This window comes from Pteropus alecto, unplaced genomic scaffold (genome assembly GCF_000325575.1).
Source record: "Pteropus alecto unplaced genomic scaffold, ASM32557v1 scaffold24, whole genome shotgun sequence".
Taxonomy (NCBI): Eukaryota; Metazoa; Chordata; class Mammalia; order Chiroptera; family Pteropodidae; genus Pteropus; species Pteropus alecto.
Genome location: NW_006439192.1, coordinates 10,041,556 through 10,063,914, shown reverse-complemented (window position 1 = coordinate 10,063,914; position 22,359 = coordinate 10,041,556). Strand labels below are relative to the sequence as shown.

The following is a 22,359-nucleotide window of genomic DNA, read 5'->3' as shown; positions in this document are numbered from 1 at the left end:
AAATTGTAACTTTATAAATTATACATATTTGTAGTAAGTTCAAACAATTCAAAATTATATAGAATAGACGTCATCATGTCCTGTCTACCCCCTTTCCCAGCCCTGCCACCATCACCACCAAAGGTTCCTCTATTAACAGATTTGTTGTCATATTGTAAACATTTCTGAGCTTACACAGATAGGCTAATGTGTTCACATACATGCACATGTACAGAATCTCCCCTTCTCTCCTGCTCCCTCCAAGATTATTTAACATCATTCATTTTTTCCCTTAACATATTTCTGTGGGCATCATTCACAGTAAATACATATAGCCTTGCTTTATTCTTTACTGTTTGTTCCTCTAATGAATGCATCTGTTGTCCCTAAAGCTAGTTATCAAGGACTGGTTGACTGACTTTAATGGTAGAACCATTCATAAGGACCCTGGGATACCTGGTAGCTGATGGAATTGAATGATGTACCAAATAAACAAGATTCCACCAGGCGTCAGGATAGCTCTGAAGACCTCAGTGACAGGAGTTTGGAGATGTTTTCTCTAGTGGGATATTATTAAGATGACTCAGCTCCAACTACCTCCGTTTTCTTTATCTTTATATTCAAGGTCGAAATCTTCAGAAGAAAAAACATATATGCTACTGGGCAGCATCTTTCCTTTAAATAATCAGCTACTGTCAGGGGAGTAAGAGCATAGAAGCCAGACATTGGCTTCTGGGTGACCTTCCCAAAGAAGGACCAACAGAGCAGCCATCCCAACCAACTTCTCTTTCCAGCGAGGCTCAAATTGCTTCCTGTCTGGTCTATTCCAGTCTCTCCATAAGTCTAGAAAATTCTCTTTTTAATCTTTTTATTTACAAATAGTTCTTAAGCTTCATTTACATGTAACAGAAACAGAAATAAAAAGAGGATTTTTAAAAAATTCCCTCAACAGAGTTCTGAATGCAATAATTGACTTTCTTTGAGTTAAGAGCATCGTAGTATATAAATGCAGAGTTTGAATTTTTTGTTGGTGTCTCTAATTGTTCTCTGTAGCTTTTGAGATTGAATTAGTAGGCCTTCTAGTGACCACATACCAGGCATCGCAAAGGTTGTTGAATAAAACTGTTCTTGTGGGTTGAGTCACCTGCAGTGAGGGGAAAGGTGGGGTACAGGATGGGGTTGGTGGAGAAGGGGAGATTTACTTGTTTGAGACCACAGAAGGTTCAGAAAGAGTACTAAAAGGTATATTTAGGAACTATGGCCCAAGAAAGAAAACGGTGCTAGCATGGTGTCTTAGCTCAGGCTGCCATAACAAAATATCATAGACTGAATGGCTTAAATAACTGACATTTAATGCTTTCCATTTTGGAGACTAGAAAGTCCAAGATCAATTTGCCAACTGATTCAGTATCTGGTGAGGACCCTCTTCTGGGCTTGCAGACAGCCACCTTCTCATTGAGTGCTTACATGGCCTTTCCTCGGTGCACGCTCTTGGTGAGAGATCTCTGGTGTCTCTTCTTCCAAGGGCACTAATCTCATCATAGGAGGCACCTCATGACCTCATCTAAACTTAATTACCTCCTAAAGGCCCACCTCCAAGCCATCACCTTGGGGTTTAACATATGAAATATTCAGTCCATAACGCATAAGCGTATGGATTCAAAATTGCCCCAGTGTATTCTTAAGTATACTAGACGACTTAGGATCCATTATTTGTCAACAATGTCTTTATCCCTGCCGAGTTGGCTCTGGAAGGGGGTTTAGCTTTTGTAGATCATGGCGAACCTCTGTTGCTTTGGTCACAGTGTTTTAGGCCATCTCGAAGAGACTGTTGGCTGTCCCTGTAGCCAGTTAGACTGAGTTGTTTCTAAATAACTGTTGATTCTCAAATTGATATCATACTGATAACATACTGCTTTCCGGTCACCCTGTAAACAAGACAACATTTACAACTGGAAAAGTTTCTGTTCATTATAGGAAGAGTTTTGGTTAATTATAGACAAAAGAGGAAAAAGTTGATTTTGAAAGGTACAAATTTCCCCCTTTCACTTGGCAGTAATTTTATCCTGACAGCATTTAAAGTGAATTCACTGTGGCCAGCGAGTAATTTTATTAGGTTTTAATTAAAAGCACAAGGTGTTTTTTTTCATGTCTCCTCTTTATCTATCTCCCTCTTTCTCCTCTTTTTCTTTTCTTCATCTTCACTTCCACGTTATCCCCACGCCCCACGCCCACCACACCACACCATTCCTTGAGCACTTAAATGCTTTGGGCTTGGCTAATCCCTGTGGATAGAAACAGAGCTGAGCAGGACATTGATTACCAAGTATGGTATTGCTGCTAAAGATGTCAGAGGAACACGGCTCTTACTCTAAGCCTCCAGCCTCTGAATAAGCTGCCAAACAAGTTAGGTCATTTTAACTTCGGAGTTTTTTTTTTTGTTTTTTTTTTTTTAAATAAAGAGTTGGAACTTTGATTTGGAACATGATGGTGGTGTTATTTTAGCTTACATGGGGAGGAAGGGTATGAAGAGGGGGGCAGGAAGTCGGAGAGACTCCCTTCGGCATGTGTTAAGACCTGAGCCACCAGCCCAGGTTGTATGAGGAGAGGCAAGTACATTGTGTGGAGTCTCAGTTGACCCTGCAATGCCAGTGAAAGAGCTGAGGCATAGAATTCAGATGTGCAGCCTTATTGTCTGAGGCTAGACACTCCAGAGGACTACTGATAGGTCCCAGGATGTTCTTCACATGTTACAATGGCCTGGGCCACAGTGGTCAGATATGTGGGTTCAGGTTTAGGAAAGTCACTCCTTCACAAAAAGCTTGGTGAAGTTTAGTGCCAGTGAGGACAACCTGAAACTGGTGGCGAGTTAACTGTGTGGCAGCTGAGGGTTTGTGGTATGAACATACAAGTCCTACCATCTACCACAGCATACCTTTAAATGACAGTCAGAGACTGTGCTTGCCTCTCAGCAAAGACCACAGCTCTTCAGGTCCATATTTGGAAATATTTATTCTGTTGTGACATTAGCTTTGGTACAGTAATATGTTCTTATGTGGGAGCGAATGTAAGCAAGTGCTTCAGAATGCTGCTTTGTTCTTTTTATGTATGTTTTTGGCAAGATAATACTAAGGTTTCCCAAATTAAAACAAAACAAAAACTGAGACTAAAGAATTTCTTATGTTTCATATAACTGGCAGCCCCTTTTCACTTTTTGTTGTTGGTTGGGGCTACACAGGTAGATTCCTTTTCTTCCTGCCCACCCTTACCTGTTTGCCACCTTCAGTTGGTTTCTTCTCAGAGAATGGGCAAATCAGCTGATTAAAGAAATTCCACCCACTCCAGGATGTCTGTGGGTCAGAGCTGTGTGGCTTTTTGTCATACCTCCCTGGAGACCTTTTTTTCTACCCCTTTCCTACCTCGTTTTTCTTACTGCTGTTAACCATTTAGTCATAGGCTCTCCTCCCATTTTCAGTGCTAAGTCTGTGAAGCTCGGAGCAGATCATCCTGGTCTGCAGAGTCAGAGATTCTTAATTTCTTGTGGAAATTGCTCTTGCTTTTCTTCAAGCTGATTAAGAAGTGGGGCTTGGGGCCCACAGGCCCACCCGTATTTTTAGGATACTCATTTTCAGAACTTCACCCCTTTTCCAGAACATGTCATACAGACAAACATGAACCCTAAGTCTGATCTGGATGCACATTTATGTGCTACATACTGGGATATCTTTCTGATACGATTGTTTGGGTCCAGAATCCATGTTATCGAACGTAGATATCATAAGAGGATTTGTCATGCTTAACAATGGAGGCATTCTCAAATGATGAGAGTTTCAAAATAGACTTATCTTACCCTAAATCTTGTATTTTAAAGTGTTCATATTTATTTCGTTGAATATGTCTTGTTTTAAGTAAATTACAGTAATAGGGTCAAGTATAATTGTAATTACTATCCTCTCTTTGGCCCATATAATCTGTTCCTCTATCCACATAACTAATAAGCCAGCTATAATCGAAATCAGAACTTAACCATATCAAGACATTCAGATTTTATATAAATTTATAAACTAACTGGAATTAAATGATACTAGTTATACTGAAATTTTAAAACTGTTCAGTTCCCGTCTTCTTAGTAACTCAGTACAGGTATCACTTATGGAAGCTCTCCAGTTAGAAAGCGATGAGAATGCTTCCCCTCTGTAGATGGTAAAACCAAGGCACTGAAGAATTGCAGTGTGTTAAGTCCGTGTGGGGGCACTGATCAAGCCTAGGCCTTTTGAGATTTTAGGTGTTAGACTTTCTAGTATTATATGGGGCTTTACATTTATTCTTCTTATTGGTAACCATTAACTGAGTTTTTTAACTGTGCTAGGAATTTGCTGGTCCAAATTTAAAACTTGCAGGTTTTTGTCCATGAAGAAAAGTTGGGAAGCCATGTAACTAAAGATTAAGTAAACTAAATCTCCCCAGCTTTCTAGACATGTTGTGTTATAGGTTTTCATGTATTCTGTGTAAATAGTGAGAACAAGAGCTCTTGCTGACTTTTTTTTTTTTTTTTAATAGGCCAGGGTTTACTGGTTTGTTTATTTTGTCACCATTCCGGTCTGACTCTAAGGAAATGAAAACATCTTCCATTTGTTCTTTATTTCCAAAGGGCATCCGCTTCGATCCTGAAATTCCGCAAACACTACGACTAGAGTTTGCTAAGGCAAACACGAAGATGGCCAAGAACAAACTAGTAGGGACTCCAAACCCCAGTACTCCTCTGCCCAACACTGTACCTCAGTTCATTGCCAGAGAGCCATGTAAGTTGATCTACTTTTCATTTTTAAGAAGAAAAATGAATAACAGAATTGTTCATGTGTTGCATGTGAGATTATACCACAGGACATAGTGCTGGCTGAGTGTCATTTTCCATTTTTGTGAAGAGGCTGCCTATTCTTGTCTGAATTCCAAATACAGCAATCTTATTTATGATTGGCTGTCCTGAGGACGGTTCAGCTTGATGAGAACTATAACTACAAAACTTGTTTGATGTACTATAGATTTCCTTAATGTGATCTTGACCTGATTGTGAGGATGCCCTGTTCACTTTGGAGCATAAACCGTTTTTTGTTTCCTCATCCTTGGACATGAGAGCTGGTTCTCAGCATTCACTCTACTTCATTTGTTGAAGAACATAAGTTCTATGGCTTTGGAAAAATAACGTATTAAAAATGAAAGAACCAGATATTAAGAAGCTTGTTCTATGTTTGAGAACAGTTTAGCCATAAATCTAGGGGCGGGGGAATTAAACACAAAGAATTTGTATATTGGAACAATCAGTTCCAGCAAACTAATACCAGTAAAGCTTTAAGGAAATTTGGGACTTTTTGTTTTAAACTAATTGAGTAAGGACACTAATTGCTAAACAAGTTTTTTACCCCACCTCCTGAGCTTATTCCCTTAAATGTCAAGGCTACAATTTTTGCCTTTGATTGAATAACTTGAAAAGGTTGTCTTAATTTTCTTTCTCAAGCTCAATCAGCAGCAGAAGTGAGGCGTGAGATACGCCTTAACTTTCTCTTTCATTGCAGAGCCATGTGTGATTTAATGTGGCAGGGCATTCAAGGAGTCCCAAGTGACTTGCCGTTATTTGGAATATTTCTGTCCTGTCGTTCTTGATCTTCTTTCCAAAACACATGATCTTCTTCTTCTTCCTGCTTTCTCTGACAATAATTTCAACTTTTCTTATTGAAATTGAAGGTCACATGGGTTTCTCCCCTCCTGCCCCATCATATGCTTGTCAAATTTAATCAGGTTATTGTGGAAGTAATAGTCGTTCTGTAGGTCACTCTTGAGAAAGCTGCTGCGTGTTGGTGGAAACAAATAGATAAAAGAGTTTCTCTCCCAGTGTGTTCTAAAATTTTTCTATGAAGCCACAAAGTCATAAGAGAGAAAACCTTTTTGTTCTTCCATGTCCTAGGGAAACTTTAAACCTGTGTTTATTTAGGAGGGAAATCTAAACGAAAGCTTCATCTTATGGTACAGTACAGGAGGACATATGGACATTTCTTACATAATTCCGTATCTCTACGGCATCTAGTTCAGTGCCTTACACATTGCATATATTTAATAAATATTTATTACAGTGATGATGAGTGGATAAATTAATATTTTAATTTAGCTATTTGCAGAACTATTCCGTTTGTATGCTGATTCATTTTTTTTCCTGAAATTTCTCTTTTGATTAAGGCATCAGAAAAAAGTATTTGTAGAAAAGAGAACCTAGAGTAACTTTTTACCTTCTTAGTGAATTTGTCTTGCTTCAGACCTCAGAGTAGTTTGAAAAGATTGATTCATACAGGAATTGTAATGCCAGCAATATTTTATCCCTTTAATTCTTTATCGAATGCTTTTTCTGGTAGATCAATTTTTTTTCTAAATCTACTGTAACAGCTCTGTGAAATAGGTAGCCAGGGAGTTGATAGCCAATTCACAGCAGGGTACACAAAAGCAACAGAGATGAACAGATTGAACATCTGTAGGTCACTAAAGTTACAGGAGAGCTTAGAGCAGAGTTTAGAACACAGCTCTGGCCAGCTCTGCCTACATCCCTTCCTTGTGTACAGAACAGCTCCGAAATGGTCAGATAGTTTCCATGACAGGGTCAAAACTTGCCTGGCAAAACAAACTTGAAGTTAAAAAAAATCCAAACAGCAATGTATTCTTGAGAAAATAAAAGTTATCGCGGTTCCTCTTAATATAGCTCCGTTTTACGACATAGGGGCCTTGACAAACAGCAAGCAGTTCCACTGTGACTCAAATCGATCTTATCATCCATTACAATTCCCTCTGGGGATTGTGAATTTGCCTACACATACGTAGAACTGTTGCTTTCCTGGAAGCTTACTGCAGACTAAGAACACCATGGTGGTTTTGAACTGGTGAACACAATGGCATTGTGCCTGTAATTGGTGCTCAAGGTGGTCAGTTTAATCACCTGTCAGAGGTAGACTGCCATGGAATCAGAGAATTTGAGGGTTGGAAAAAGCCCTGTAGGCTTCTCTGTTGTAGTCCATGAGAGAAAGTGTTCTTATTTTTTAATAAATGCTTCGTTTCATTTTTATATGGTAGTAAAGTTCCCATTACCATCACAAAAGGAAAAATTTGCTATGATTCAGTTATTCAACAAATATTTACTTGAACCGTCATTTCTCAAATATCTGTTGAACTTAAATGAGCACCCAGTGTGCTAGACACTGGGGAAGAAGGGTCTATGGTTGCTGCCTTAAAAGAACTGTCAGTCCGAGGGGTTGGTGGTGGTCAACGCTGTTAGGAAACTTGGCCTATGCAAAGGATGTAGAAGATTCCTTGCAGCTTAGTCTAGATTGCTCCAAATCAGACCACTTTATTTGCTGAGCCCCTACTCTGTTTGTGTCAAACATAAAGATCAAGAAAACCATATTTTACAATTTGCTAAGGTAGAAGGTGGCCTCAGAGGAGAACCTTGGACTCGAAGATGTCAGTGAGAGTTCTGGCTCTGCCAGTTATTGTCAAGCTTTGTGATATTAAAGAAAAACATTTAGTCTTGCTGTGTTCCTGTTCCCTCAGCTATAAGATGGGAATAATACTTTCATATGATTATTATAGAGCTAAATAAAACAACATCATAAGATTGTGTTGAGGATTAAATGGATGTAATATATATAATACTAGACAAATAAATGTAAAGGACAATCTTAATTTTTTAAAAATGCATTGAATGCTTTTCTTTCCTAATAGTTAAAAGTAGATATTAATCTTATGAGATATCATTACTGTGTGACTGTAGCCAATTGTCTGTAAATTAGGAAAAAGGATGAATGAAATTCACATACAATCCCATGAACTATTACACTTCCCTAACTAAATTTTTATTAATTTGAGCTTCCCCTTCTCTTACTCCCTTGCATGTATTTAAGTAAGAAAAATACTGTGAGAAAGCAGTAAGTAAGAGATGTAGAAAATTTATAAGTCATATAAAATTATCCTAGATTATGCATTTGGTTGTACAGAAAAATTGTGTTCTGTAGCATAAGAACTCCAGAGATGCAAAAAGGGCACGTCACCATCTGTCTCAGTTTCGTTTTCCTTATCTGTATATGATGATACTCTGTGCCATCACTCTGCTAAACATTTTATATGAGTTATCTCTTTTGGTACACATTAGCACTACTTTACAGTTGAAGAAACTGAGGCCTAGGACGATCCAGTAACTTTCTTGAGGTTACATGGTCAGTAAGTGTTTGTATTGAATTGTGTCCCACCAAAATTCTTATGTTGAAGTTCCAACCCCCAGTAGCTCCATATTTGGAGGTAAGGTCTTTAAAGAGGTGATTAAATTAAAGTCAGGCTGTTAGGATGGGCCCTAATCCAGTATGACTGGTGCCCTTATAAGAAGAAAAAGACACCAGGGATGTGTTCACACAGAGGAAAGGCCATGTGAGGACACAGCGAGTAGGCACTGCAAGCCAAGGGAAGAGGCCTCGGGAGAAGCTAAACCTGCCTGCCATCTTAATCTTGGACTTCTAGCCTCTAGAACTGTGGGAAATTTCTATTGTGTAAGCCACCCAGTCCGTGGTATTTTGTTGTGGCAGCTTGAGCAGACTAATATATCAAGAGATAGAGCCTGGATTCAAATTCTGGCCTGTCACTTTATTAGTTTTGTAACTTTGTGTCTCATCTATAAAATGACAATAATAAATGTACCTACCCATAGGGTTGCAAGGATCGAATTCATTGACATATGTAAAAGTTAGAAGAGGGCCACATAGTGAGTACTCAGTGACTATTAATATGTGCATGTAAAAACGTTTATGTGACTTTTGTCCCTCATAGTTGTGAGATCTTAGTTTTTCTGCCTTTGTACATTCAGCACGTGAAATATTTTTCAAGATGCTGGATTTTGTTTTATGGTTTTTCTTTTGGAACTTTTAAAATTTACAGTGTTATCGAGTGTTATGATTGAGATATGATAAAATGCACATATTTAAAATATCTTATTTGTTAGGTTTTGTCATAATACGTACGGAATTTAACCAAATAAATGTGCTGGATCTTCTTTCACTGTTTGCAGCATACCATAGTATAATAGTACCTTCAGGATGGAGGGAGACAACACATAAGAGCCCTTACTCAGATTATGTCGATCCTCCGCTTTCACTTCAAACTTTATAGAGCAAATATCAGAAGGCTCTAGAATTTTGCAGTAATTCAGATTCCTGTAGTCCAACCCCAGGGATTCCGATTCTGTGGGTTTAGCCTGGGACTTAAGCTTTGCATATTCGAAAGCTCTTTGGGTGATTCCGATGCACAGTCAGGTTTGAGAACCACCAGCAGAGCAAGGAATTTTAAAGTTGTCCTTCCTACTCATACTCTTCTCCCCCAACTCTGTACCATCCCCGCTCCTTCAAAAAGCAAATGCATGCTCTCTTAAATGGCTACTCTTAAATACCTTGAAAGCACATAACTCTATGGTAAATAGTCAGGCACCTTCCTCGTTTTCATGCCACACCACTGGAATTTCCCACTTATCCAATACTGACCCCGATGGGAGAAGAGTCCAAGTGTGAAAAGGAAGTTCTGGAGAAAGACTGTAAGGGGGGCGCTGGGCAGTCAGAGGCATTGGGAAGTAGTAAGGGAAAGTGGCCAGGAGACGGACACGGGAGACAGAAGGCAGTTGGCTGCTGAGCGTAAAGGACATGAGGACATCAAAGAATGGAAGCTGAGCTTGTAGGATGGTACTTATTTGACTTCTGTGCCCATTCCCTCTGAGGCAGCTCCACAGTGGGGGCTACCTAGGGATTCTGTTCTTTTTGTGGACCAGTGTGAAGCTACCAGAAGTGCTGTTTGTAGAAACATATCTATGATTTTCATTCTGTGTATCGAGACTTCATAATGATTGAGTAACCCACTGAGCATTTTTCTGAACACTGGCACTGCGCCCCTCCCCGACTTTCCCACCACTACCAGGTCTTCCTGGGCCTGTGTGCCATGTCACATCACAGGGAAAGACCTATTGTCAAGAGTCAGGATGAATATTTGCCATTCAGGATATGTATAAGGGCACCCAGTGCTTAAGCCCCTGGACATTCTGAAAACTAAAAACATGAAACAAAACTGTAGTCAATAAGGATAGCAAATTTCTCTTAAAAACCAGAGACCTAAACTAATGTTTATTTCTACATATGTCTCACACTGACAAAGCAAAAATATTGTTTTCCTTTTAGAAAGAAAGATCAAATATTTACTGAGCCACAGCATGTTTACAGGTCCACTTCCACCTCTATCTTCCCTTCAAACATGCACACATTCCTAGTTTTCGCTGTATGTGTATAATTTTAATACTTGTTAATAATTAAATTTAACAATAATATTAAAGCAATATTAGGCAATGCCTATGTTAGGAACGGTTTCCATATGAATGTACTTTGTGTTTTGTGGAAGGTAAGTTATTGTGGCACCAAGCAGATCAGCTACTCTGATTCACTTTATTTACAGTATGATTTAATGAATTGCCTCTCTTTGATTAGTAATGGCTATTAACATTTTGCTTTGAGCTTCTGTTTCTTGTTTATCTAATCATTGACCAGCTTATAAATAAATCTCTTAAGAACTCAGGAAGTCAAATCACAATTCTTTTGTAATGCAAATCAGTCCCAACTTTAGTGTTTTGTAAACTTGAATTATTTGTTACCTCTTCAGAGAAATGAAAGAATAAAGAGAGTTGATTTCCTGGGACAATCCTGAAGAAACAGCTACCATAGACTTAATTCTTTTCAGGCCATGTACTCTCCTCACCTGCTCATTAAAAGGAAGACATTTCTTATTTCCTCAAATAAAGAGGTACTTTTTCTTGTACAATAATTCTCAGAGTATTTGTCTGCCACTCCCTGGTTGGTCTCCAAGACCCTTTCCGGGAGTCTACAAGACCTAACCTATTTTCATGAGACTAGTTTTTCTCACCATGTAGTAGTGGGTAAATTTAGTATATGTCGAGACAGTGGCACCAAACTGTGCTGGTAATCATCCTGTTCCTCATACTCTGTGTTGTGAGAAAAATCCAGTTTCAACTAAGAATTTCTTTGACGAAGAGATAAAAATTATTAATTTTATTCAGTCTCAATTCTTGAATGCAAGTTATTTTGTTACTTTTTTTTGACAAATGGGGAGTACACATAAAGCTCTTCTGCACTTGTGACCTTGAACTAGCTGCTTTCTTCATGAATGCCATTTTTCACTTGGAAGAATAACTGATAGACAAACTATGGTTATTCAAACTTGTATATTTGGCAGACTTTTTCTCAAATTCAGTGAGCCTGTCATTTCAAGAAAAACAACAGTATTTGTTGCAATAATAAAACTTGAGCTTCAAAGCAAAAGTTAGATTTTTTTGAAAACCATGAATTTCACCACTTCCCAACACTTAGGGACTTTTCCAATAAAATCCGTGTTGATTATATATAAATTTTTTTATTGAATAAAAAAATGAGTTGATGTTTGGAAGATCAGCATAATTCAGTGAACCGGTATTTTCCAAATGACCAAGATATCGCGTTATAAAATCATGCATGAGTAAAAGATCCATCTAAACTATAAAATGGAATTTAATGCAACTATATGAAAAGCTCATTGATAAGAGTTCAGATTCCACAACGTAATAAATCTTTTGGTGTAATGTAAAAAATGAATAGCCACAGTTACTTATGAAAGATAATAAAATACTTCCCAGGAGGCCTTTTTTTTTTTTTTCATATATTGCAACCAGTGCAATACATTGCAATAGACTGAATTAGAAGCAGATAGAAGAATCCAATCGTCTTTTATTAAATCAGATACAGTAGTCCTCCCTTATCCACGAGGGATATGTTCCAAGACCTCCAGTAGATATCTGAAATTATAGGTAGTAGTTATAGCTGATCTATAACAATGGAATTACCCTGTAATCAAGGCTCTTTTCTCTGGGGAAAAAAATAGTAGAAGTGGTGGTTGGTTGGAGAGTTAAAAATATCAGGCTTGAGGTGTAAGGTAGTGTCAATGCAAATGCAGGTCCTTTATCATCTTCCTTTTCATTCCATAGTGTGTATAGCTCCTAGGATTTGAGAGAAATGGTGGTGCTTCAACCACAAGAAGCATTTCTAGTTAAAGTCTAATTGGTGACTGAGAGTGGAGGAGTGTCTTTCTGTCTTTTAATTAAATATCTCTCAGGAGGTCAAGGAGATCAAGCTGGTCAAACATTAACAGCTCTGTACAGGATATTATGGTGACTTCCTGTCCCAGTTTTCTCTCAAGTTTAGCAAACATTTGAGGGGAGGTGAGAGATAAAAAGCTGAATAAGGGTACAGTTCTGCTCTCGTGGTGTTTACACTTTAGTTGGGGAAACAAGCCTGTAAATGACTGCAATAGAAGGCAGAGAAAGTGCCAAATTGAAGGTTTAGATAATGATGAAGCTGGTAATTATGGAAGGAAGGAGAAAAGATCTCCTGGAGGTCTATTGACCTAGTAGCTGAAGATGAGAAAGATTTTGGGCAGAGAATTGCAAAAGGATCTACAGACTTCAGGGGTGGCTGGCATGAAGATCAAAACTGTGAAGGTGTAGGAAGGAAGGGATCACAGAATGCTCAGTGATCTGGGGAGGCCGAAGAAGTGTGCAGAAGGAAATAGAGGGCTACAACACTGGACAGGGGTGTTGTACCAAATGTAGGAAATCCATACACACTGGGTGACAAGTTTTGTTCTGTGAACAGGAAGAAACCGTTTCAGATTTTTTACTCCATCACAGACTACATCTTACCAGTGCACTGCTTTAGTCATCACGGATACACACTTTGAAATAAGCAAACTGATAAAGGGGTGTGGATTTGGAAGGGATAGTTATTAAAACAGCATACATTTATTATTTCACACATTCTCTAGGTCAGAATTCCAGGCCCAGGTTAACATGGTCTCACAAGGCTGAAATAAATGTGTTGGCTGGCCTGCACTTTCACCTGATCTTCCTTCCGTGCCCACGTGGTTGTGGTAGATTTCAGGATCTTGAGGTTGTAGGCAATTGGCTAGGAGTATGATTTTTAAAAAAAAAATACAAAAAAACTGTTATTTACTTGAGCCACTACCATGTGCCAAATTACAGGCATGTACATATATACATTATAACCCCTCATGACAGCTGCGTAAAGCAGTATTGTCTCCATTTGACAGATGGAGAAAAGGGTGCAGAGAGTAAGTGGAATACTGTTTTCTCATCCTGATGAGCAAAGAAATATTCTCTGGTGGTTTTGCCTACTTATTGTTTCACACCCAGAATCCTGAATTTAGCTGGAGAGGAAAGCGTTTATTAAAAAGTCTCATTCTCATTAACCCTGACAGGAGGGAGCATGTTTGCATGACAAAATACTGTGATGAAACATTCCCTGGATAACTTAAATCACCTACAACTTAGGATCCCATCTCAGGGAGTAGGTGTCTCCTTGGAAACATTACAGAAGAAACGTTTTGTTTTGTTTTTTTTCTCACAATACAGAAGAGATTGGTGTCTCGAAGTTTTGTTTTATTTTTGCTTAGGGGGAGTGTCTCCCTCTGTCTGTTGTTTTCAAACATAACAAAATATAGAGAGAATAGTATAATCAACTCCAGAAAGCCATTATTCATATTTAACAGTTACCAAGATTTTATCACAACTTGCTTTTTAAATTCCTTCTTTCTTCTCCTCCTTAGTCTTTTTATAGTTGAATTGGTCAGATTTAGTCATGTCTCATAAGTGTCTTGTATTCTAGAGCAGTTCTCCTTCCCCAGCCTCCTTTTTTCATGCCATTGATTTGTTGAAAAAAGTGTCAGCCGGCGTTTTTCTGTGTGCTTCTTTTAAGGTATCCTTTTACTTGTTCCTGAGTCCACTCTGTTTACTGCAAATTGAATGGCTTGATTAGATTTGAAAGGTTTGGTTAAATTCAGGTTCACCTTTTTGGTCAAGAATTTATCATACGTGGCTGTGCTTCAAGTAGCATTGCATTATGAAGTAACTAATGTTTGGGTTATTCTAAGTTTGGTGATGCTAAGACGAATGGAGGCTTTCAACTTCATTTTCATGGTTTTATCCATTGATCATTACCTCATTACTTGATAACAGGTTGATTTTCCTAATTCTGTTTGTTTACCCCTGAAATACAGTTAGTTCATCCAAAAAAAATTAATATTTAGTTCTTTCTCTTTCATTGCCAATTTTTAGCATAAAGGATTGGTGCTTGGTTATCTTCATTAGTTAATGATCACTGTTTCGTGGGATTTTTTGTTTATTGCTTTTTTTTTTCCTTTTGCTTTCCCTATGCATTTGTGTTTTTATATTCTCAAGGTATTTCAGTGTATCGCAGTCATTACTCTTTCTGATGCCTGGGAACAGGGAAAGGGTGGCATCTTTTAGACGGAAGGCAATTCCAGGGCTGCCATAGTGGGCAGAGCTTTAGAATGTCCCTCGTTTGGGGGATTATGGGGTCCTGCGGCTTGGTGGTACAGGCTAGTTTGGTGTGCCTCGTCTATATGTCTGTCTAGCTGCTCACAGGACCTGTTATCATTGGAGTATAATGAATTTCTTTTGTTATTTAGTCAAAGCTACTTTTTTTTTTTTTAATCCACAGAGAGGCCACTTCTGCAACCTTGCTGAGGATAAAACTTTTAGAAAGAAAATAGATTGTTTTGTTTTTTAATTATTCAGATTCTTTAATTAGGAATTGCAGTAGAACACTGGAATGATTAGTGGTTATATAGGGTTGGTTATTTTCTTCTTAATTTTAAGAATATTTGAGCAGAAGAGTAATGAAAAATAGTTCTATGTGTCCAGTAATTTCCTCCAATAAAATTAAACTAAAAATGGAAAGGTGGGACATGTAACAGCCAGGATGTTCATCAAAAGGAAATGAAATTTATCTCATAAAAAGAATGTCTTTGAATTATGCATGTAAAATAAACATAAAACAGACTGAGCAATGATATTGACTAGATGCTTTAAAATAAGCTCAGGGGGCAGAAAGTTAAATATTTAGATTAGAGTGGAATGTTAGCTTTGTAGCAGTGTGCCATTGATGGAGTATTCCTGGAACATGTCTCCTCTGCTTGTTTTAACACCTGACCTTGGTCCCTGAAATGGAATGTGTAGACTAGAAGACACTCAGTGATATGGGTGGGATTGTTTGACATTTTCTCTTTGTTTGTATAAGCCATTTAGTTGTTTCTTTGCACTCTCTTTAATACTATTGAAAATTTGGTGGCTTTCTAGAATCAAGACAGTGTGCATCTGTCATTCCATTATGATCTGTTTGGGTTCTAACTTTTTCCCCCAAAAGACTAGACACTTGAGTCTGAGGCTGAACTCACTTGTCCTTTTCATCTTCTGTTTATAAAGAGTAGATTGATCCACCAATAAGTATGGTGCCTGGCACAAAGATGGAAACTTGGTAGGCACTTTGGAATGAGAATACCTATTTACCTGTCTCTCCTCTCCTGTTGGATATATCATCATATATACACTGATTCATTCTGTCTGATTGGCAAAAGTGGCATGGTGTTAATGGTTTAATAAAGTTAATTTCTTGTCATATACTCATTGGCCATTTAATTTAAGAGTGGTATTTTTCCATTCATCTATTTCTTATTTTCCTTACTGATATGTATATGTAAGAACAGGCCTTTCTTGATGGTGTTGTTAATGTTCAGTGAATAATTTCTTCATCATTTGGTTGAAGGAGAAGCCGGTAGTTCTGTTTTCCTTTTCCTCCCCCTCAAAACTGATAATATGAGCATCCCTCACAGCTGGTGGTTTCTCTTTAATATAATGATGAACTCCCTATTCTGTTTGACTTCAGTGAGCTATAGTGGGCATGAGATAATGTGCTTTGAAATATATTAAGCACTACATAGTGCCACTATTGCAACTGGTATTGCTACACCAAGAAGACTTGAAGCTCAAGGCTTAAACAGAAGTTCATTTGGAGTGTCATTCAGAATGCAGGTCCTCTAGGAGTACCTTTTTTCTTTACTTGATTCCTGGGCTCTTACAAAGTTCATAACTTGCATTACACTTAAAACAGAAACTGTGATATCATAACTGTGTCAATGTATTGCTTTCTAGTGAGTGGGGATAGGCAAGAAAAGAGTTTACGGATGATTGTTGTCTCACTTTTAGTGTTATCATTTTTAATGGTCATCTAATTTTTTTAAGTTTTTATTATGGAAAATTTCAAACATACACAAAAACAGAGATTTTTAGCATAATTTTTTCAACAGTTTGTTTGAATCAAGATCTACGTCTACACCATCTTTACGTTTAGTTGGTCTCATATAATATAGTAATCTCCTTCTCATTTTTTTTTGCCCTTGCGTTATACTTATTGAGGAACCCAGATAGTTTGTCTTATAACTTCCTCTAGTGTGAATGTTGTTTATTGCTTGATCCTATATATTTTTCAAAATATATATTTGACCAAACGTCAGTGATTTTAGAATCTTAATTCCAAATTTTGCAAGAAAGACTTTTTTGTAGCACCTTCTCCCACATCCTTTAAAGACCCCTTACTAACATTGTAAAAAATACGAGAGCTCAAATCCTCTGGAAACATTCCAAGTTTAGTCCTTCATTTCACGTAAACATGCCATTTTTCCTAGCACTTCTCTTAATTTATCAGTGGATATATTTATGAAGAAATTTAATCTAGATGTGTTTGATAAACCTTGTCATTAAAAGGGATTTCAAAAGCTATTTTATTATATAGTAAACATTTCTCAAATTTATTTCATTTTCATTCTTTTCCTAAAATAGCAATTTAATTTGACTTCTGGCAAATAGTTACTCCTCAAAGGTTGAGCTAAGTTTCGAATGCAGCAATTTTGCATAGAAGTAAATTTAGCAATTAGCAGTCTCCCAGTTTAAATCCAAGTGAACTTTTAAAAAGTCTAAAATATATTGGCCTCTCCCAAGACCCAGACTCTGATATTAACAAATGCCAAGAGATGTGCAAACAGGAAACTATGCGATTCTTTTTTAAAATGCTTTAAATCATATAGTCATTTTTCCATTTGACCCTCCCCCACCAAAATAAAAAGAGTCTACAGTGATTCTGGTAACTTTAGAAATTTTTGTTTTTCTCCCCGCTTCCCCAGTCTCTCCATTTATATATTTTAAGTGCTACCTGATATGGCAAACAAATGTAAATGATGTCCTTTCAAAGTTCACTGGCTTCCTCCTCTCTGAAGTCATCTAAAATTCTGGAGCCATAATATAAACCATCAGATAAAAGCGTGAGACTTTATACTTGAGAAACAAAGTGCCTTAAAATGATTAAATGGAACCACAAGAGCATTTTTTTTTTCCAGTTTCTAGAAGGAATTGAGTTACTCCTTTAACTGAATCAGAATGAGATTTTAGTTCAGGAGAATGGAAACTCCTTGAGGGGACTATAGGTAACTCCTGGCATCGAGAAAAGTGGTTGGTAGGGCACAGACCCTAAGGCATCATGTAGGTTACTGGTCTTGGGACCAACCTACAGAGCCCCTATCTCTCTGCCACTTGTGACAGCCCCTGCAGCTGGCCTTCCCAAACTCACCTAGTTGCTCTGAGACTTTCATGCCTGTGGCTACTTCTCTCTTGAATTCTCCCTCGAAGAGCATACACAGTGTGTGAAAGAGTTCCTCACCACTTGGTGAAATGTATTGATTTATTGTAAAATATTTGATGAATTTAAATCCCAGATTAGCATCAGTTTATGATAACAGAGCTCCTTTTGGTGAAAAGGTATTTTTAATAGATACATATCCCAGTAGTGACCTGAGAAGAGCTTCATTGCCCTGTAGAGAAAATCTCGCCTCCTTAGCATAGAGTGCAGGCCCTTCATGTTCTCCTCATCCGCAGTCACTGGTCTCCTCAAAGCTACACTGCATCAGTGCTCAGCTCTGGGAGTCTGTGCTGACACGTCATGTGTCCTCTCTGCCTCTGAGCTTTTTTGCCTATAGTGCCCTTTCCCTCGCTGTAAATTTAGTCCTTTTGCAAATTAGCTGCTTGTCCTTCAGGAGTCACCTTAACTGTCTCCTCCTCTGGAAAGCTTGTCTGAATCTCTAGGGTGGATTAATTGCCCTATTGGGTTGGTTGCTGCTATAGAACTGTTCCTTTAGAGAAAACCTCTCATACTGTATTGAAATTGCCAGTTACTGCTCCATCTCCCTCTGTAGTCTGTAAGCTACTTGAGTAATAAGATTGGGCTCTGCATAGTGTTAGACACATAGTAGGTGTTTAATAAATACTTGCTAAATTAATTCTTCAGTTCTGCTGCAAACCGGCTAAAAATCTATATACTCTGAAACTTCCATTCACTGACCAATTTTTACTGCCTGGGCCTCACGTAACAAGTCTAATCCCACTTTTATATGATAGCCCTTCAGAATCTAGGTTTCTGGGAGTGTGGTTCCCCAGAAAGAATGAGATATTCCAGAAAGACTGATTTCTTACACATGAGCAGAGCATACTTACTTGCTTATAGAACAGCTGTCAGGAGTAAAGAACTAAAGGGTAGCTTTCCTCCTGAGGAGTAGTAGGCAAAGTTCTTATGGTTTTTGTTCTAATAAAGGAAGGAAGACAATAAAGTAAAAGCATAGATACTGACTACATTCAAGATGGATGATAGGTGTAAGAAGTTCTTAAAAGTGAGGACATTCCACTGAGATCAAATTTGTTTAACTCAATTTTATGTGAATAACTTTGAAAGCTGGGAAGCCCTGAAGTTAGCACTTGAACTGTACACAGCCTTGGGAAAGCCATTCTAAGCTATATGGCTACCCCTCGGTTTAAATGACTTACATTCCAGGCAAGAGGAAAAACAAGTTTTAAAGTTCAATGGCAAGAATAATTTTATTCAAGAAATCCTGACTAATTTTACGTAGCTCGAGGTGAGTTGATGGTGTGTGGCGGATATGGGAAGAAGAAGGAAGGAGTAAATGAAAATTCTTATTACCATTAGGAGTTGTCTTTGATTCAGAAGCAATTGAGTGCTATTGGAGATTTATAAGAAGGGAATTACATTATCAGGAGGATCTCCACAGTGGGTTTCGAAGGAGATGTGGTTTTGTTTTAGGCATTTTGTCATCCAAAAAAATTAAATGATTGAAAATGCATCACCCAAAGTGTCAGGGTGATGATTCAGATAGCACTCTATGGCTTTATCCAAAAAAGGGCACATTAGCTTGTTTTTCTGACATGTACTCTCAAGAAACTTTCCCAGTACTGTCCCCACCTCTATTCTCAGTACCATTTGCCCTTTGGACTTGATTCGCAACTAAAGATATTCGAGTACGGCAAAAATAACTTTTCTGACAAAACCTTGAGATGAATTACTGTAAATCCTCAGGCAGGCGTCTTATTCTATATTTGCAACAGGACAGAGGAATTAACAGCTGGAACAGCCCGGGAGCTGGTATGGAGTCTCCTCACCTTGTCCAAGCCATGATCTCACAGCTGCCCTGAGAGGCCTTTTCTAGGGCTCCTAGCCTCATTCTGGATGAGGTTTGTTCTTCCCCTCAGCTAACACTTCACCAAGTCTCTGAACTAAACTTCCCATTCTCACCTCTTCATGAATTCTCATGAAAAGTCCAGAGACATTTGTCAACTCCTGCCATGTCACCCACTAGTTGGCCCACAGCCATTGGTTACTTACACAGCCTCAGCCTAATCTTTTCATAATTTACCATCCAATTTCCACAGTGAATGTGCTACGGACTGTATGGTCTGTTTACCAGACTGTTCTCAGCGCCTGTATCCCATACTGGGCCTCCACACTGTGTGAGAAAAGAGAAACTTGGAGGGAATCCAGCATGATGAAGAAAATGATTGAAAGATTGGAAAGAGGAGTTGGTATGAGAAAAGGATGAAGGAACTAGCTCAATTTAGCTCTGAGAAGAGAGAGAGTGAAGTTGAGAGAGAACAGTCAGAAGTTCCTTTGCTTGCTTCATTTTCATCATAGTTATATTATCCATAAAGATACTTAAACATTTTTAAATCCTTATTTAGCGATGGACTCTCTTTGCGCAGGATGTTACATTGCTTAGGACGAATGGTCCCAGGTGCTCAAACAGTCTCTGCTACAGGATTTTGCTCCCTATGTTTCCTCTCCCCTGATTTGCTGTGAGATTTTAATGGTGAAGAGTGGTGAGCTGATGGATGATGCTGCAGGGAGACATATAGGATGGGGGAGGGTGGAGCTCCTGCAAGTATGTTTGCCTAAAGGATTCTGAACATATACTGAATCTTTCTTGCTACGCTGGTGGGTCATTAGGTCTTACATAGTTCCAAGGGCTGGTAAAACCTGGAGTCAGTAGATAGAACAAGTTTGACCTTTAGGAATCTTCAGGTATCTCGTTTACTCTTCACAAGAACATATTATGTAAGTACAATTATTATCCTTATTTTACAAAAGAGGAATCAGGCTCAAATTGTTTAAAAAATGCGTCCAGGGTCATAATTGGTAAGCTGCCCATCTGAGATTCAAAGCCAAGTCTACCTGGCTACGGAGTCCAAGGTGGTGTTTTTCGTTTGTAACAACTTTTTTGAGATATAATTCACATACCATACAATCGATTTTTTTTTGTATATTACATTTTTTAATTGTAAAATATATATGATGTAAAATTTGCCTTTATAACCATTTTAAATATACAATTCAGTGGCATTAATTATATTTACATTGTTTTGCAACCATGACCACTATTTCCAAAACTTTCTCATTGCCTCAAACAGAAATTAATCATTAAGCAAAACATCCCTATTCCCTCCCCCTGACAACCCTCAATAGTCTCTTATCTGCTTTGCTGTCTCTATGAATTTGCCAATTTTAGATATTTCATGAAAGTGGAATCATGTAATATTTGTTTTTTAATGTCTGGTTTCTTTCTCTTAGCTTAATGTTTTCAAGGTTCATCAGTGTTGTAACATATTAGAATTTTTTTCCTTTTATGGCTGAATAATATCCATTGTTTTTGATATACTGCATTTTATTTAACCATTCATCTGCCGATGGACACTTGAGTTATTTTCACCTTTTGGCTGTCACGTAGAGCCCCAGTTTTCACTGGCATGTGCATTACAGCATAAGCCGAGGACCACCTCAGGATAGACTCTCCTGACTTCAGTCCTGGGTATCCTACCATGTCACAGAGACTTCCTCGTTGCCCTAGCATTTTGTAGTATTTACAAGAGCCAGGCATACCTGGGTTTTGAAACAGATCTATCACACATTGGCTGTGAGAGCTAAGACCTTTTACTCAGCCTCTCTCACCCTAGGTTTTCTCAGTCTCTAAGTTGGAAGCAATAATACCTACCCTTCAAGGTTGTTTTAAGACAAATAATACTCAGTAGTTACTTTTTAAATGGCCCATTTGCTAGGGTTTAAATATTTTCTTATGTATATTTTTACTGACATGGGATTTAACAAGTATAAAACAAAGAAAGCCTTGAGTCTTCATATTTAGTTCTGTTTGTTTTTATAACATTGGAAGAATAAGTGTTCTCTTTTTTCATCCTCCAAAGGGCCCTTATGTCCTTTAGTGTTTTTACCCTTTTGAAGAAAAATATACAGGAATAATACATGGCCATGGTATAAATTCATAAAGCATAATGAACAAAAACAGAAAATGTAAAATCCAATATCCAGAGATAATCACAATAATATTAAGGATGTGTTATATCGCAAGTTTTTAAATCCTTTACATGTCTCATTTAATTCTCCTGACAACCTGTGACACTAGATACTCCCTTCCTCATCCTCTTCTCCTTCTTCTTTAATAGGTTTCAGACAAGGAAATTTGGCCTCGAAGTTACTAATGTACCTCAGGCCACATAGCTGACAAGTGGCTCAAACTTACAGCTGCCTGTCGAAATGTTATGCCAATCCCTCAAGCAAGACATGCGTATGTGTGTGTATTCGTGAGGTTACACGATACATGTCCCACAACCTGTTTTCTTTTTCACCAAGTGTTTTGTTAACATCTTTCCATATTTGTAAATGCATCATCATTTGCAATGGCTATAATAATATGCCACTTTATAGTCACTTACCTAGCCTCTAGGTTTGAACATTAGGTTTTCCTCCCCAATTAAAAGAAAAATGACAACAAAAAACCTCATGTGACCATCTTCATAATGCTTAACCAGCTGCCAGTTCTAGATTTGTGAGGGATCTTGCCAGCACCGGGATGGCTCAGGCATGCCCTTTCTACTCTGAAAGAGTCTCCTAACTGGTGCTGGGGTGGGGGAGGGTGGAGCTGAAACAACTCCACCAATTCCTGGGTTCCTATGCAGACCTCTCCCCCACTCCCCCAGCCAGTCTCAGA

At 38.2% G+C, this 22,359-nt stretch overlaps 1 protein-coding gene across 6 annotated transcripts in view; it reads left to right on the top strand.

The window, feature by feature from the left end:
- The window catches only part of RBPMS (RNA binding protein, mRNA processing factor), a 169,239-nt gene that overhangs the window by 91,447 nt on the left and 55,433 nt on the right, over positions 1 to 22,359 (top strand). For all 6 annotated transcript variants that reach the window (XR_003047589.1, XR_003047587.1, XR_003047588.1 and 3 more), the window contains one exon: positions 4,631 to 4,781. Coding sequence is in view for 3 of the 6 variants with exons in the window: in XM_025049875.1 (XP_024905643.1) it covers positions 4,631 to 4,781 (151 nt within the window). In the remaining 3 variants the exon portion in view is untranslated. The remainder of the gene's footprint in view (positions 1 to 4,630; positions 4,782 to 22,359) is intronic.